The sequence below is a fragment of the Hemitrygon akajei genome, chromosome 4, assembly GCF_048418815.1.
Source record: "Hemitrygon akajei chromosome 4, sHemAka1.3, whole genome shotgun sequence".
NCBI lineage: Eukaryota > Metazoa > Chordata > Chondrichthyes > Myliobatiformes > Dasyatidae > Hemitrygon > Hemitrygon akajei.
The window spans coordinates 56777073-56790562 of record NC_133127.1 but is presented as its reverse complement, the minus strand read 5'-3'; the positions used below and the strand labels follow the sequence as shown (position 1 = coordinate 56790562).

The 13490-nt window shown below is 42.8% G+C and overlaps 1 protein-coding gene across 1 annotated transcript in view; it reads right to left on the bottom strand.

The window, feature by feature from the left end:
- The window catches only part of man2b2 (mannosidase, alpha, class 2B, member 2), an 88815-nt gene that overhangs the window by 62873 nt on the left and 12452 nt on the right, over positions 1 to 13490 (bottom strand). The window contains exons 4-5 of the mRNA XM_073042667.1: positions 4891 to 5063; positions 3469 to 3584 (exon numbers count right to left, since the gene is read on the bottom strand). Of these exons, the coding sequence (XP_072898768.1) occupies positions 3469 to 3584; positions 4891 to 5063 (289 nt within the window). The remainder of the gene's footprint in view (positions 1 to 3468; positions 3585 to 4890; positions 5064 to 13490) is intronic.

Below are 13490 nucleotides of genomic sequence, written 5' to 3'. Positions count from 1 at the left end.
CCCTTTCATTCCCAGAATCATTCTCATGAATCTCCTCTGGACCCTCTCCAATGCCAGAACATCCTTCTTGGACCAAAGCTCCAATACTCCAAGTGCATTCTGAGCAATGCCTGATAAAGCCTCAGCATCACATCCTTGCTCTTATATTCTAGCCCTCTCAAAATGCTACCATTATATTTGCTTTTCTTACCACCAACTTAACATGCAAGTTAAGCTTTAAGGAATCCTGCACAAGTACTCCCAAGTTCCTCTGCACCTCAGGTTTTTCAATTTTCTCCATTTAGAAAATAGTCTACACCTTTATTCCTTCTAACAAAGTGCATGACGATACACTTCCCTACACTATATTCAATCTCCCATTTCTGTGCCTATTCTCCCAATCTAAGTCTGAAGACTTCTTGCTTCTTCAACACTATCTGCCTCTCCACCCATCTTTGCATCATCTGCAAACTTGGCCACAAAGCCATCAATTCTGTCATCCAAATTGTTTATATATAACATGAAAAGAAGCGGTCCCAACACCAATCCCTGCAGAACACTACTAGTCACCAACAGCTAACCAGAAAAGACCCCTTTTATTCACAGTCTTTGCCTCCTCCAACCTATCCACACTAGTATCTTTCCTGTAATACCAAGGGCTCTTATCTTGTTAAGCAGCCTCATGTGAAGCAGCTTGTCAAAGGCCCTCTGAAAATCTAGGTAAACAACCTCTACTGACTCTCCTTTGTCTATCCTGCCTATTATTTCCCTCAAGAATTTCAACACTTTACCCTTCTCTGCTGAGCCTCAGAGCCGACTACAGTGCCACTGGCCTGACTGCTGCTGCTGTGCAGAAATATACAAAGGGGTATACATGTTGCTGAGGGAAAATAGCCACAGGAGAAGCATACAATGACTGCTTACTCCTCTTACTTCTCCTGGTGGTCACCCATCTACATTCTGAAGCCTGCACTCTGGGTGTGACCACCTCAATAAAGGTCTCATGAGGTTTTCAGTCTCCTGGATGAACCTCACTACATCCAGCTCCACGTCTTGTTCCCTGACCTTGTCACCCAGGAGCTGAAGCTGAGTGCACTTCCTGCAGATATAGTCATCAGGGAGGATAAAAATACCACTTCTTACAGGAGGAGCGTTCCACTGCTTGATTTACCATTTTGCCTACACTTGTTAGATCTTTAAGTCTCAAGATTAATTTCTAGCCTGCACCCGTTCTCGCCCATGCCTGTCGGGCCAAAGCCTGACCACTCTAACACTGGCCCACTCCAATAATGGCCATTCTGCTTATATCTTGCTCCTTTTTATTGGCTCCTGCCAAGTGCCTAAAAGGTCACGATGAATTCATCCCGCTGAAAAGTTCCAAAAGGCCTCAAACTTCTTTTATATCTCGTGCAGCCTCACCAACAAACAACCTCTCATGATGATTGCAGCCAGCCTTTGTATTTCTGTTCCAAAAAACTCCCCAGGGCACAACCATTCACTGTGTAAGTCCTACCTTGGTTTGACTTCCCAAAGTACAACAATTCTCACTTATCCCAATTGAAAGCAATTTGCCAATTCTTTACCCGCTTACCAATCTGATGAAGTCCCCTCTTTAATATTTTTATAGCCTTCTTCATAAAAGGAAGCAATACAGTCGGCCCTCCTTATTTGCGAATTCTGCATCCGCAAATTCAACCAACCGCGAATCATGAAAACCCGGAAGTGCTCTTCCAGCATTTGTTGTTCGAGCAGACTTTTTTTACTTGTCATTATTCCCTAAACGATGCAGTATAACAACTATTTTACCTAGCATTTACATTGTATTAGGCATGTTATGTAATCTAGAGATGATTTAAAGTATACGGGCGGATGTGCGTGGGTTATCGTGGATCGGGATCGAAAAAAATCGGAAGTTCTCTTACTAAGTAAGTCGGAACAGGTACATCCGGTTTTATTTAGCGTCAGTTGGTCAAACATTTGTCTTAGTATATAGTATATATTTTACCTTTCTATGCATATAAAACACTTAAGAACGTATGTTTCAGCGCCGGGCTCGGGAACGGAAGTTCCCTTAATCAATCTAGTGACAGGCCACTCCCAAGTACGCTCTTCACCGTGCCGGGTTGATGTGGAGGATCAAAAACCCAAAACCCCAAAACCCAATAATTAAACCACTGTGTTGTTTAGTAATAATTGTAGCTTTCATTGGGGCACAGCCTTTCTCACTTTATCTTTTAAAACTGTTCTGACCGTTGACCGACGTAGCCTAATGCTTTTCCAATGACCGAAGGCTCTTTCCAATTGCTTTATTATTTCCCCTTTATTTTCAATCGCGATTGTGATTACTTTCATGAACAGAAACACTGCGGATTCAGATCTCTGCCGCCGGGTCCTAATGTCCCCCGCACTGAGACAGATTAAATAAGGGACTTGAGCATCTGCGAATTTTGGTATCCATGAGGGGTCCCGAAACCAATCCCTCACAGATAAGGAGGGCCGACTGCACTTTATATCGGTTTCCTTCATTTTTTTGGCGTTTTCTTTCTTGTGTCCGATTGGTGGGTGGGTGATCTGTTTATTTTTTGTGTGTAAGAGCGGAGGTTGAGGGTTTGGTACTACTGTCGCTGTACTTTTCTGTGAGTGACAAAGTCGGGGACTGTTATTGTTCTTTTTGTTTGCTGCAGGGAGGGGGGATTTTTGGGGTCTGCAAGTTTTGTTCCTTTTCTTTTTCATCCCGGGGGGGGGGAGAAAGGGTTATCTTTTCTTTCATCACCATCCATGGCCTTTTTGCAATTAATGGCTAGCTGGAGTAGACAATTATCAGAGTTGTATTGCACACGCACACTTTCACAATAAAATGAACCTTTCAACCTTGGGAAAGATTTAAAGAAGACCTGAGACCTGAAGGGCAACATCTTCACAGAAAGAGTGATGAGTATATGGAGCAAGCTACCAGAGCAAGTGGTTGAGGCAGGTACAATATTTAAAAGACACTTAGATTGATACATGGATCGGAAGGTTGGGTTATGGGTCAAGTGCAGGCAAACGGACACCTTGTTTGGCATGGATGAGTTTCAATGCGGTACTATTCCATGATAACCGATTACTGGTTGTGAATTCTGCGAGATATGCTCATTTTTTTGCGTGTTGGGTGCTTGATATTTTCTTTTGAGTGGGTTCCATGGTATTTCTTTGTTTCATGGCTGCCTGCAGGAAAACAAGTCTCAGGTTGTATACTGCATACATATTTTGACTTTGCTGATAGACAAAGCTTAGTTGTTGCTTCCTCAGTATTATATCTGTGCATGCGTGGAATTTATTCAGTGCTTCCCCATTAGCACTATGAAGGATAGCAAAAGTCAAATCAATATTGCTCCATCGTGCTTGCATGTACAGAAGCATTTCATTTCATACTGCAATGCAGTATTTAATTAAACAATACCTAATAGTTGGCCATTTTAGTTATTATTGTGAAAATTACTCTAATACCTGTTGGAAAATGGCAGGGAAGCAGGAACACAGTAACTGTATTGATCCATTGTATGAGTGAAGATCTCCTGTTTCTCAGCCAAAGAGGGAGAACCTTGCCAGACAAACTGAAGTTTCTGTATGGAAGGAGAAAAGCAGTGAGAGAAAAGTAATTCAGCAATGCTCATTTGAATATTCTATAAGGAATACTTTATTTTTATTAAGATGGCATGCACTTTAGTAACATCTCATGACTTAAAATCCAACAGAAAGAGGGCTGTCTGATTAATTATTCAACCACTCATCATTGTTTTCTTGTAGGAGCTTTAGAAAAGGGCAAAGGTACTTAGGTGTGGAATTTCCCCATTAAAACCTCCAAGAGCATCATTAAAATTCATCAACTAACAGAATCAACACAATCTCAGCAATTAGCCCAGAAATTGCAATAAACACTAATGTTATGTTCTGTCTTTCAATATGAAATTTATTCCATCAACTTCAACAGAATTAATTTCAGATGCAGCATACAAAATGCTGATGCCTCTATTCAGCATATTCAACATAACTAGCAAGGTGAATTTTGAGCCAATTGTCTGTTAACAGTCTACAGTGTACAGCAATGAAGTGTGATGATACCTCTGGAATACTGAAAACAGCTCAGGCCTCTTATGGTTGCATTCTCTTGCCTTGGACTCAGTGCACAGAAGGCTCACTGAATTGGTAACTGGGATGAGATCATGTTACGGTGGACAACTGAGCAGTCTGAGCCTCAGTTCTCTGAGCTGAGATCAGGTAATTCTGCTGAGGTAAATGAGGTTGTGGGAGATGGGTACAATAGATGCTCAGAGGATGTTTCTCCTGTTTGAAGTAAAACAATTAGAGGTCATAGTTCTCTCGGCCACATGACAGGGATTGTTGAGTTCTTCCATCCCAAGTGCTTTGTATGTTGAGCCACTAGGTTTATTCAAGCTGAGCTGGACTTCTGGACTGTAGAGAAATTAGTTGGGAAAGTGCAGTTGAAGCCAAGACAAAATCAGCCATGATTTTGTATTATGAACAGGCTTGAGGGAATACATAGCTTATGCCAGCTCTTACTTCTCAAGTTCCTTGGACACAAAATTTAGTCATGATCTTATGCACTTTCCAGTGCTACCGATCTTGACAGCCAATATGTCATACCATTCAGACACAGGGAGAAATTTCTGACAGTTCAAAATCTGATGCCAGCATTTCTTGCCACAATGTCATTGGATAAGCTTCTAGTTAATCGAAACTGCTGTGTGATTAAATGTAGTATATAGATTGAGAAACTTTTGAGATGTTCACTTCACAAAACTAGAACACTGAGGACTAACTGGTCAGAATAGAGACAGGCAGGAGTCAAGGTTTGAATAATGTCTGTAAATTGCATTGCCCCTGGGGTTTTCCTTTCCTCTACTTTACCTTCTTTTTCTGCATCATGTCCTTTTCATCATAGTCAATGCGAGAGATGAGGTGAGCATTAAAACCAGCCAAAGCAAATACTATGGGTGTGGTGGCTGAGGCACCAAAGGGATCCACATGCCACGAAAACTGAGGTCGCTTTCCAAATGTTTCGTATAGGAAGCCGTGCCCTTCTGTAAAGATATAGAGTTTCATCAAAACTCCTTCAAAATCATAAAGGTAATGACAACTGCACATATTAATGCAACAGAAATAGGCAGGGATGTCTCTAATCCAACATGGCTCTAGAACCATATAGTTTCAATAAATTTAGTCAAATTATTAAATACTAGGAAAACAATAATAGTGAATTTTAGTTAATTGGGTTATCTGTTCATCAGGGCAGCTGCTTATTTGGGACAACTTTTAAAAAACATAATCAAGGAAATAGCTGGGATTCCCTTTGTTTATTTGAGACACTATGCTACTTAACTGAGATAGAAGACCGTTGATGAATAATTTCTAACTACATCAGTCATGTGCATTTGTGTGGCCATTAGACACTATATTGTACTTAGCCCAAACAGTTTTTAGATAGCATCAGTTGCATGTACTTGTGAACAAAAGCAGTGATTTTTATCACTGATAGTTGGCAAGAAATCAGCAGTAAGCTAATTGAGAACTGTTTTACTCACCACAGGTTCAAGCATTCAGGCTTGAAGATGCCAGAAAATGCTGAGAGTGACAATTGAATAATTTCACAACAGTTAGGAACTATGAGTTATTTGAAGGTATCGACAATCATTTTGAATGTTCCAATGAAAATGAAGATTTGAAGGACGCAATTGTCAGGTGCTTTGTATCAAGGTAGTCCACTATCTACATTAGGTGCCTGTGATGATCTTGTTCATTTGGTGGCAGATGTCCATCGTATCCAATGATGACAGGAAAACCTGCATAAGAGTGTTTTTAAAGCAGAAAAGCCGTTGCACTAGGGCAGTTCTACTCTTTTGACCTCGTAAGTAGTACAAGCAGTCATCACAGCTGGGGTCTTCATTGTTTGCAGTGGAAGAAGCCATTCCTGAATCATTGTGTTTGTGCGTTCAGGCTTCAGTACTTCCTCCTTGACGGTAGCAATGAGAAAAGGGCATGTTCTGGTTGATGAGGGTCCTTAATGATGGATGCTGCCTTTTTGAGGCATCGATCCTTGAGGATATTAGCTGGGGAAGCTAATACCCATGATGGAGTTGAGTGAGCCACAACTTGCTGCGTTTTATTTTGATCCTGTGCAGTGCCTCTATACTATTACAGTTAGAAAACTCACTATGGCACATCTGTTGACACCTGCAAGTGTCTTTGGTGGCATACCAAATCTCCTCAAATTCCCAATGAAATATAGTTGACGTCATGCCTTCTTTGTAACTGCATCAATATGTTGGGCCTCAGAGATGTTGACACCCAGGAACTTGATATTGCTCACCCTTTCCACTTCTGATCCCTCAATGAGGACTGGTGTGTGTGCCCTCGTCTTACCCTTTCTGAAGTCCACAATCAGTTCTTTGGTCTCACCTGACCTCAGTGAAAACAGCCCACTTGCATTTACCCAATCTGCACCCCTCATAATTTTGTAAACCCCAATCGAATCTCCCCTCTTTCTCCCACACTCTAGGGAATAAAGTCCTAACCTACTCAACCGTTCTCTCTTCTTCAGGTCCTCCAAGTCCTGGCACAATCCTTGTAAATTTTCTCTGTACTCTTTCAATCTTTTTGGTATCTTTCTTGTATGCAGGTGAATAGAAATGTACACAATACAAATTAGGCACTACCAATGTCTTATACAACTTAAACATTACATCCCAGCTCCTGTACTCAATGCTTTGATTGATGAAGGCCAATGTGCCAAAAGCTCTCTTTACAACACTATCTACTTATGACAACACTTTCAAGGAATTATGAATCTGTATTCCAGATCCTCTCTGTTCTAACACACTCCTCAGTGCCCTATTACTCACTGTGTAAGTTCTAGCCTGACTTGTCCTCCCAAAGTGTAACACCTCACACTTGTCTGCATTAAATTTCATCCACTTTTTTTCAGCCCATTTTTCTAACTGGTCCAGATCCCATTGCAAACTTTGAAAGCCTTCCATACTGTCTAATATTCTCCCTGTCTTGTTGTCAACTACAAATTTGCTAATCCAGTTAAGCATATTATCATCCAGATTATTGATACAGATAACAAAAAACAATGGACAGAACACCAATCCCTGTGGAACACCACCAGTCACAGGCACCCAGTCAGAGAGGTGCACGTGGATAAAAAGGAATACAGGAAAGAGCTGGAGACCAAGCTTGGGCAGAGTAGCACACGGGAGGTATGGAGAAGCATGAAGAACATCATTGGCTTCAATCAGTCTAGCTGCAGAGCCTCGGAATGCAGCCATGAATGGGTTAATGAGTTAAACCAATTCTTTAATAGGTTTGATAATTGCCCTCCCATTCAAACGCCCTCAGCACAACAGTCCAGGTGCCGGGGCACCCAATACTCTCTCAGGATCAACATCTCCCTTCCTTCCTCCTCCCCCCCCCCCCCAGTTAAAGATGTAGATGAACAACACAGGCTACCACTGTCTACATCCCTTCTTTGCCCTGCACCTACCATCCATACCTCCACATACCAACTGCTATTATCCCAATCTTCACCCACCCCCTATCTTCCACCAACTCCCCAGTCATCATGGACTCACCTTCACTACTGAGCAGCTGAAAAGGGCCCTGGGGAAACTCAGGCATGGCAAAGCACTGGGACCAGATGGGGTGAACCCCAAGTTGCTGAAGGAATATGCTGAGCAGTTATACGGAATTCTCCAGGCTATTTTCAATCCGAATCTCAACCCAAGCAGAGCAACCAAAAGTCTTGAATGACGACCCTCCAGTGGCCCTGACCTCACACATCATGAAGACCCCAGAGAGGTTGGTCTCGGCTCACCTCCGACCTCTGGTCAGATCAGCCCTCATGCCCTGCAGTTTGCCCACCAGGAGTCAACGAAGCTGTCCTCTACCTGCTGAACAGAGCCTACTCTCATATGGGTAAGCAGGGCCGCATGGTGAGGATCATGTTTTTTGATTTCTCAAGTGTCTTCAATACCATACAGTCCTCATTGCTGGGGGGAAAGCTCTTCTCAATACAGATCGGCACTTTCATTGTATCCTGGTTAATGGACTACCTGACTGGCAGATCACAGTTTGTGCAGCTTCAGAGCTGTGTATCAGACATGGCTACAAGCAACATTGGGGCCCCACAGGGGACTATATTGGCTCCCCTTCTGCTTACTCTGTATACCTCGGACTTTAGATACAACACTGAGTCATGTCATCTGCAGAAATTCTCCGATGACTCAGCAATAGTTGGGTGTACAAAGGGAGGATGGGAGGATGAGTACAGGACCCTGGTAGATGACTTTGTCGAATTGTGCAAGCTGAATCATCTGCAGCTCAACATCAGTAAGACAAAGGAGATGGTGATGGATTTCAGGAAGACTAAGCCTGCACTGCTCCCTGTTACTATTGATGGTGAGGATGTGGATGTAGTGAGGACCTACAAGTTCTTGGGCATGCAACTGGATGCCAGATGAGTGGAGCACCAACACAGACGGTGTGTACAAGAAGGGCCAGAGTCGTCTCTACTTCCTGAGGAAACTGAGGTCCTTTGGAGTATGCAGGCCTCTCCTTCACATGTTCTCCAGTCTGTTGTCACCAGTACAATCTTCTTTGCGGTGGTGTGTTGGGGCAATGGCATCAACACAGGTGATGCCAACAGGCTCAATAAACTGATTGGAAAGGCTGGCTCTGTTATAGAAGTCAAAATGGACACACTGGAGGCTGTGGTAGAACAAAGGACCCTACAGAAAATCCTGGCAATTCTGACCAATTTCTCACCTTCTATGTGCCACCTTAACTGAACAGAGGAACACCTTTAGTAATAGATTAAGACAACTGCACTGCTCAAAGAGCGCTATATGAGATCATTGTTACCCTTGGCCGTTAGGCTCCATAATGAGTCAACCTATAGCTGGAGAAGTGATGATCTCCTCCTGTTAGATGTTTGAGGTAATGTATTTTTAATTCTTCTTACTTCTCTTCTAATATTTGTATATCTGTGCCTGTGACACTGTAATTTCCTTTGGGATCAATAAAGTATCGATGTGTGACTACTCCCATGAAACCTACATCTAATCCAAATTACTACTTCATCCTGAATTTCAAGTGACTGAACCTTCTTTACCAACCTCCTATGTGGGATCTTGTCAAAAGCCTTGCTAAAGTCCATGTAGACAACAGCCACTGGTTTGGTGTCATCAACTCTCCTGGTAACTCTCTCAATAGATTCAGTAAGATTGATTAGATACGACCTACCACACACAAAGCCATGCTGACCATTCCTAATCAGTCCATCTATCCAAACACTTACATATCCAGTCCCTTAGAATAACTTCCAGTAACTTTCCCACTACTGATGTCAAGCTCATTGGCCTCCCTATAATTTTCCATCTTATATTAAGAGTCTTTCTTAAACAACATAACATTAGTTACTCTCCAATCCTCTGCCACCTCACCCGTTGCTAAGGATGCTTTAAATATCTCCGCTAGGGCCCCTGCAAATTCTACAACAGCCTTCTACAATGTCCAGGGGAACATCTTTTTAGGCCCTGGGGATTTATCCACCCTAAATTAGCCTCAGGACAGCAAACACTTTCTCCTCTGTAATCTGTATACAGTCCATGACCTTACTGCTGTTTTGCCTCATTTCTATAAACTTTGTGTTTGTTTCGTGAGTAAATACAGATGCAAAAAATCCATTCCAGATCTCCCCTATCTCTTGCAACTCCATGTAGAAATGACCACTTTGACCTTCCAGTAAGAACATAGCAGCCTCTCAAGGGTCAACCAAAGGTACTTTTCTCTTTGTAAAATTTATTTTTTTATGAACCAAAGACAACTCTTCTCCAAGAAAATCAGCTACTACAGGGCTACTCCATCAGTGAGCTGCTCATTGATGGAGGTAGCCGAACTGGTGTCGGCGGCAGAGCTGGCTGAGGTATTGAAGGATATCGGAGCAGACGTGCCGATGTGTCAGAGGAGCTGACCTGGCTGCAAACCGTGTTGCTGCCCGCTCGGAAGGATCGGAATTGGTGCAGTATAACCATGGGAGATTGTCTCAGACATTTCACTTGTGATCTATCGTCTGTTGGGCAGTGATAATGTAAGGTGCCACAGACCTGGTACCCTTGCCTGGTGGAGGGACAGTGGACATGGGAACTGTGTAGCCTCAGTTGTAGCGAGAACTAGGCCTCAAGCCTTGGTCTTGCCTGCTGCTGCAGAGCAGAGAGAATCAGAATTCTCTCTGATTTGGCTGAGCTCAGCTGGGGCCTGGCCTTGTCCATCAGTGCTGCCCTCCCATGTCCGAGCAGTGGAATGACAGGCTGGATTACGTGCATCTGTACGCTCTGGGAGACTGTAACATCAATCGCAGGACATTGTCGCTCAGGGTCTTGGACTATACAGTATATGATTTTTTTTCAATGAATCTGCTTCTTTGCTCGATATTTTTAATTTCAGGTTTCCCCCACTATTCGAAGGTAGAGCGTTCCTATGACACGGTTCGTAAGCCGGACTGTCATAAAGTGAAGAAGCAATTACCATTTATTTATGTGGATAAAATTTGTGAGCGTTCGCAGACCCAAAAAATAACCTACCAAATCATGCCAAATAACACATAAAACCTAAAATAACAGTAATATATAGTAAAAGCAGGAATGATCTGATAAATACACAGCCTATATAATGTAGGAATACTTTTCTGCAATTATTGCAGCACCATCCACCGCAGCGAAAATCTCACACAAGCACTCTCGGCAGCACTCGTGGCAAAAACACTCAGCGCAAGCGCTCTCAGCAGAAGCACTCTTTCCAGTAACCTTTAAGCTATGAAGCTGCCAAATCATACCAAATAACACATAAAAATACACAGCCTGTATAAAGTAGAGATAATGTATGTACAGTGTAGTTTCACTTACTGGAATTGGGAAGACAGTGAGCACACTGATGATTGTGTGTTAGGCTGAGTCGTCGGAGGTTGGGGTGGTGGGAGACTTGGGTGTCATCTCATCGTCGTCTGTTTCCATCAGGGCAGGCAGGTCACCTTCCTCAATGTCTGCCTGCCTTGATGTCGAAGGTCGGGGTTCGTTGTCTGCTGTGGCTGATGTGGAGGCTTGAAAAACGACAGTATGCTTGACTGCTTAGCCTCGCGTATTTTTCTATCGTACTGTTCTTTGTAAGCACTCAAACCATCCTGCAAATATGCCCTAAACCTACGCAGCCTTTCAAAATTAAAGTCGTACTTTTCTGCAATCATTGCAGCGTTGTCAATCGCAGCGAAAATCTCACGCAATTGCTTCACATTCAGTTCCTGGACGACTTGACTTTCGGGCCGTTCGCTACTGTGTTCAGTTTCAATTGTTACCCTTTCCTCTTCATCAGCTCTTCATCTATCAGTTCTTGGTCATGGGATGCCAAAACCTCTTCAACATCATCTTCGTCAACTTCCACAAACCCAACCTCCTTAGCCAAACTCACTATATCCTTACTTCGTTCACCACGATCAAAATGCTTAATTATGTCTAGTTTTACGCAGTGTAACACCCTTAGGCGCCCTTTTAGGCTTTTCCGATACCTTAGAACTCATCTTGCTAACGGATGCACAAAATAAACCGACATAAAGCACAGATGCTCACAGGCACGTGTTTAAGCAATGCCAGCTAGAATGCAGTTCCGGGAGAGGAGCTTGGCTGCTCGGGGCACGCTGCCTTTTTTCCTAACAGTGAAAACACCTTCTGTTAGCGAAAACAGGTAACTAATGTAGGTCTTTCGTAACAGCGAGGTGTGGTAGAGCGAACGTTCCAAAAACGGGGGACACTTGTATGTTACTTGCTATTTTTGAATATTTGCTTGCTATTTTGAATGTTTTGCACCTTGGCCCCAGAGGAACACTGTCTCATTCAGCTGTATCTATGTATAGTTTGAATGATAATTAAACTTGATTTGATTTGATTTCAAGAGGACCAACCTTGTCCTTTGCAATCTTTTTGCTCTTAATATATCTAGAGAAGCCTTTGGGATTCTCCTTCACTTTGTCTGCTCAAACAAACTCATGCCTTCTCTTAGCCCTCCCAATTTCTGTAAGTGTTCTCTTGCATTTCCCCATGTACCTTATTGGTCCTTCCTGTCTGTACCTGCAGTATACTTTTCTTCTTCTTAACCAGAGTCTCAATATTTCCAAAAACCAAGGTTCCCTTGCCTTATAATCTGACAGAGATATACAAACTCTGTATTCCCAGAATTTCACATTTGAATGCCAACTTACCAAGCACACTTTTGCCTGAAAACAGCATGTCCCAACCCACATTGGCCAGATCCTTTCTGAGTACATCACAATTGGCCTTTCTCCAATTTACAATCTCAATCCGAGGACCAGAACTATCCTTCTCTATAATTATATTGAAACTAATGTCATTGTGACTATTGAATTCAAAGTGTACCCTCAGACAAACTTCTGCCCTGTCACATTCCCCAATAGGAGATCCAGTATCACACTCTCTCTAGTAGGGACAACAATGTATTGATGAAGAAAACTTCCCTGAACACATTTGACAAACTTTTTCTCATTCAGCCCTTTTACGATATGGGAGTCCCAATTGATCTGTGGTAAGTTAAAATCACCACTTATAACAACCTTATACTTTTTGCAAGTCTGTAATTTTTCTACAAATTTTCTCCTCTAAATTCCGCAGACTGATGGATGTGTTATAATATAATCCCATTAACATGGTCATACCTTTCTTATTCCTTAGTTCTACCCATAAAGCCTCACTAAACGAGCGCTGTGGTCCGTCCTTTCTGAGCACTGCCAGGACATTTTCCCAGGTGGATAATGTCACCCGGGGAGGGTGACATTTAATCTCTTTAGCTCTATCATGTCTAAAACAGAGAAAGCTCAGAACATTGAGCTGCCAGTCCTGCCCCTCCTGCAACCAAGTCTCACCAATGGCTACAATATCATAATTCCACCCACTGATCTATGCCCTACGCTCTTCTAATTTTCCGACAATACTCCTTGTATTGAAATATACACAACTCAGAAGATTAGTCCCACCGTGCCCATTCCTTTCAATTTCTGACTTTGTATGCTGGTATCTTTTCCCACAACCAGTCCACTATATGCTCTGGCACTCTGGCTCCCATCCTCCTGCAACTCAAAATTAAACCATCCCCCACCCTGCCAATCACTAGCAAACCTTCCCACAAGGATAGTCATCAGGGATATGGAGGTCTCCCACCTTCCCACACAGTCTGAAGATACCTGATGTCATAGACCAAATAACCAGCTTCTGTCCAGAGAAAGTTTGGCTTCCTGCAGCTTCTGTAGCTGGTACATCATCAGAACCAAACCTCTCCATGAAGGCAGGGTTCAATAATAAGGAAAAGACCAAGCAGAAAACCAGTGTCATATGGGGCGGCAATGATTCTTATCCATCTACATCAGAATCAGAATCTCGCTTAATATC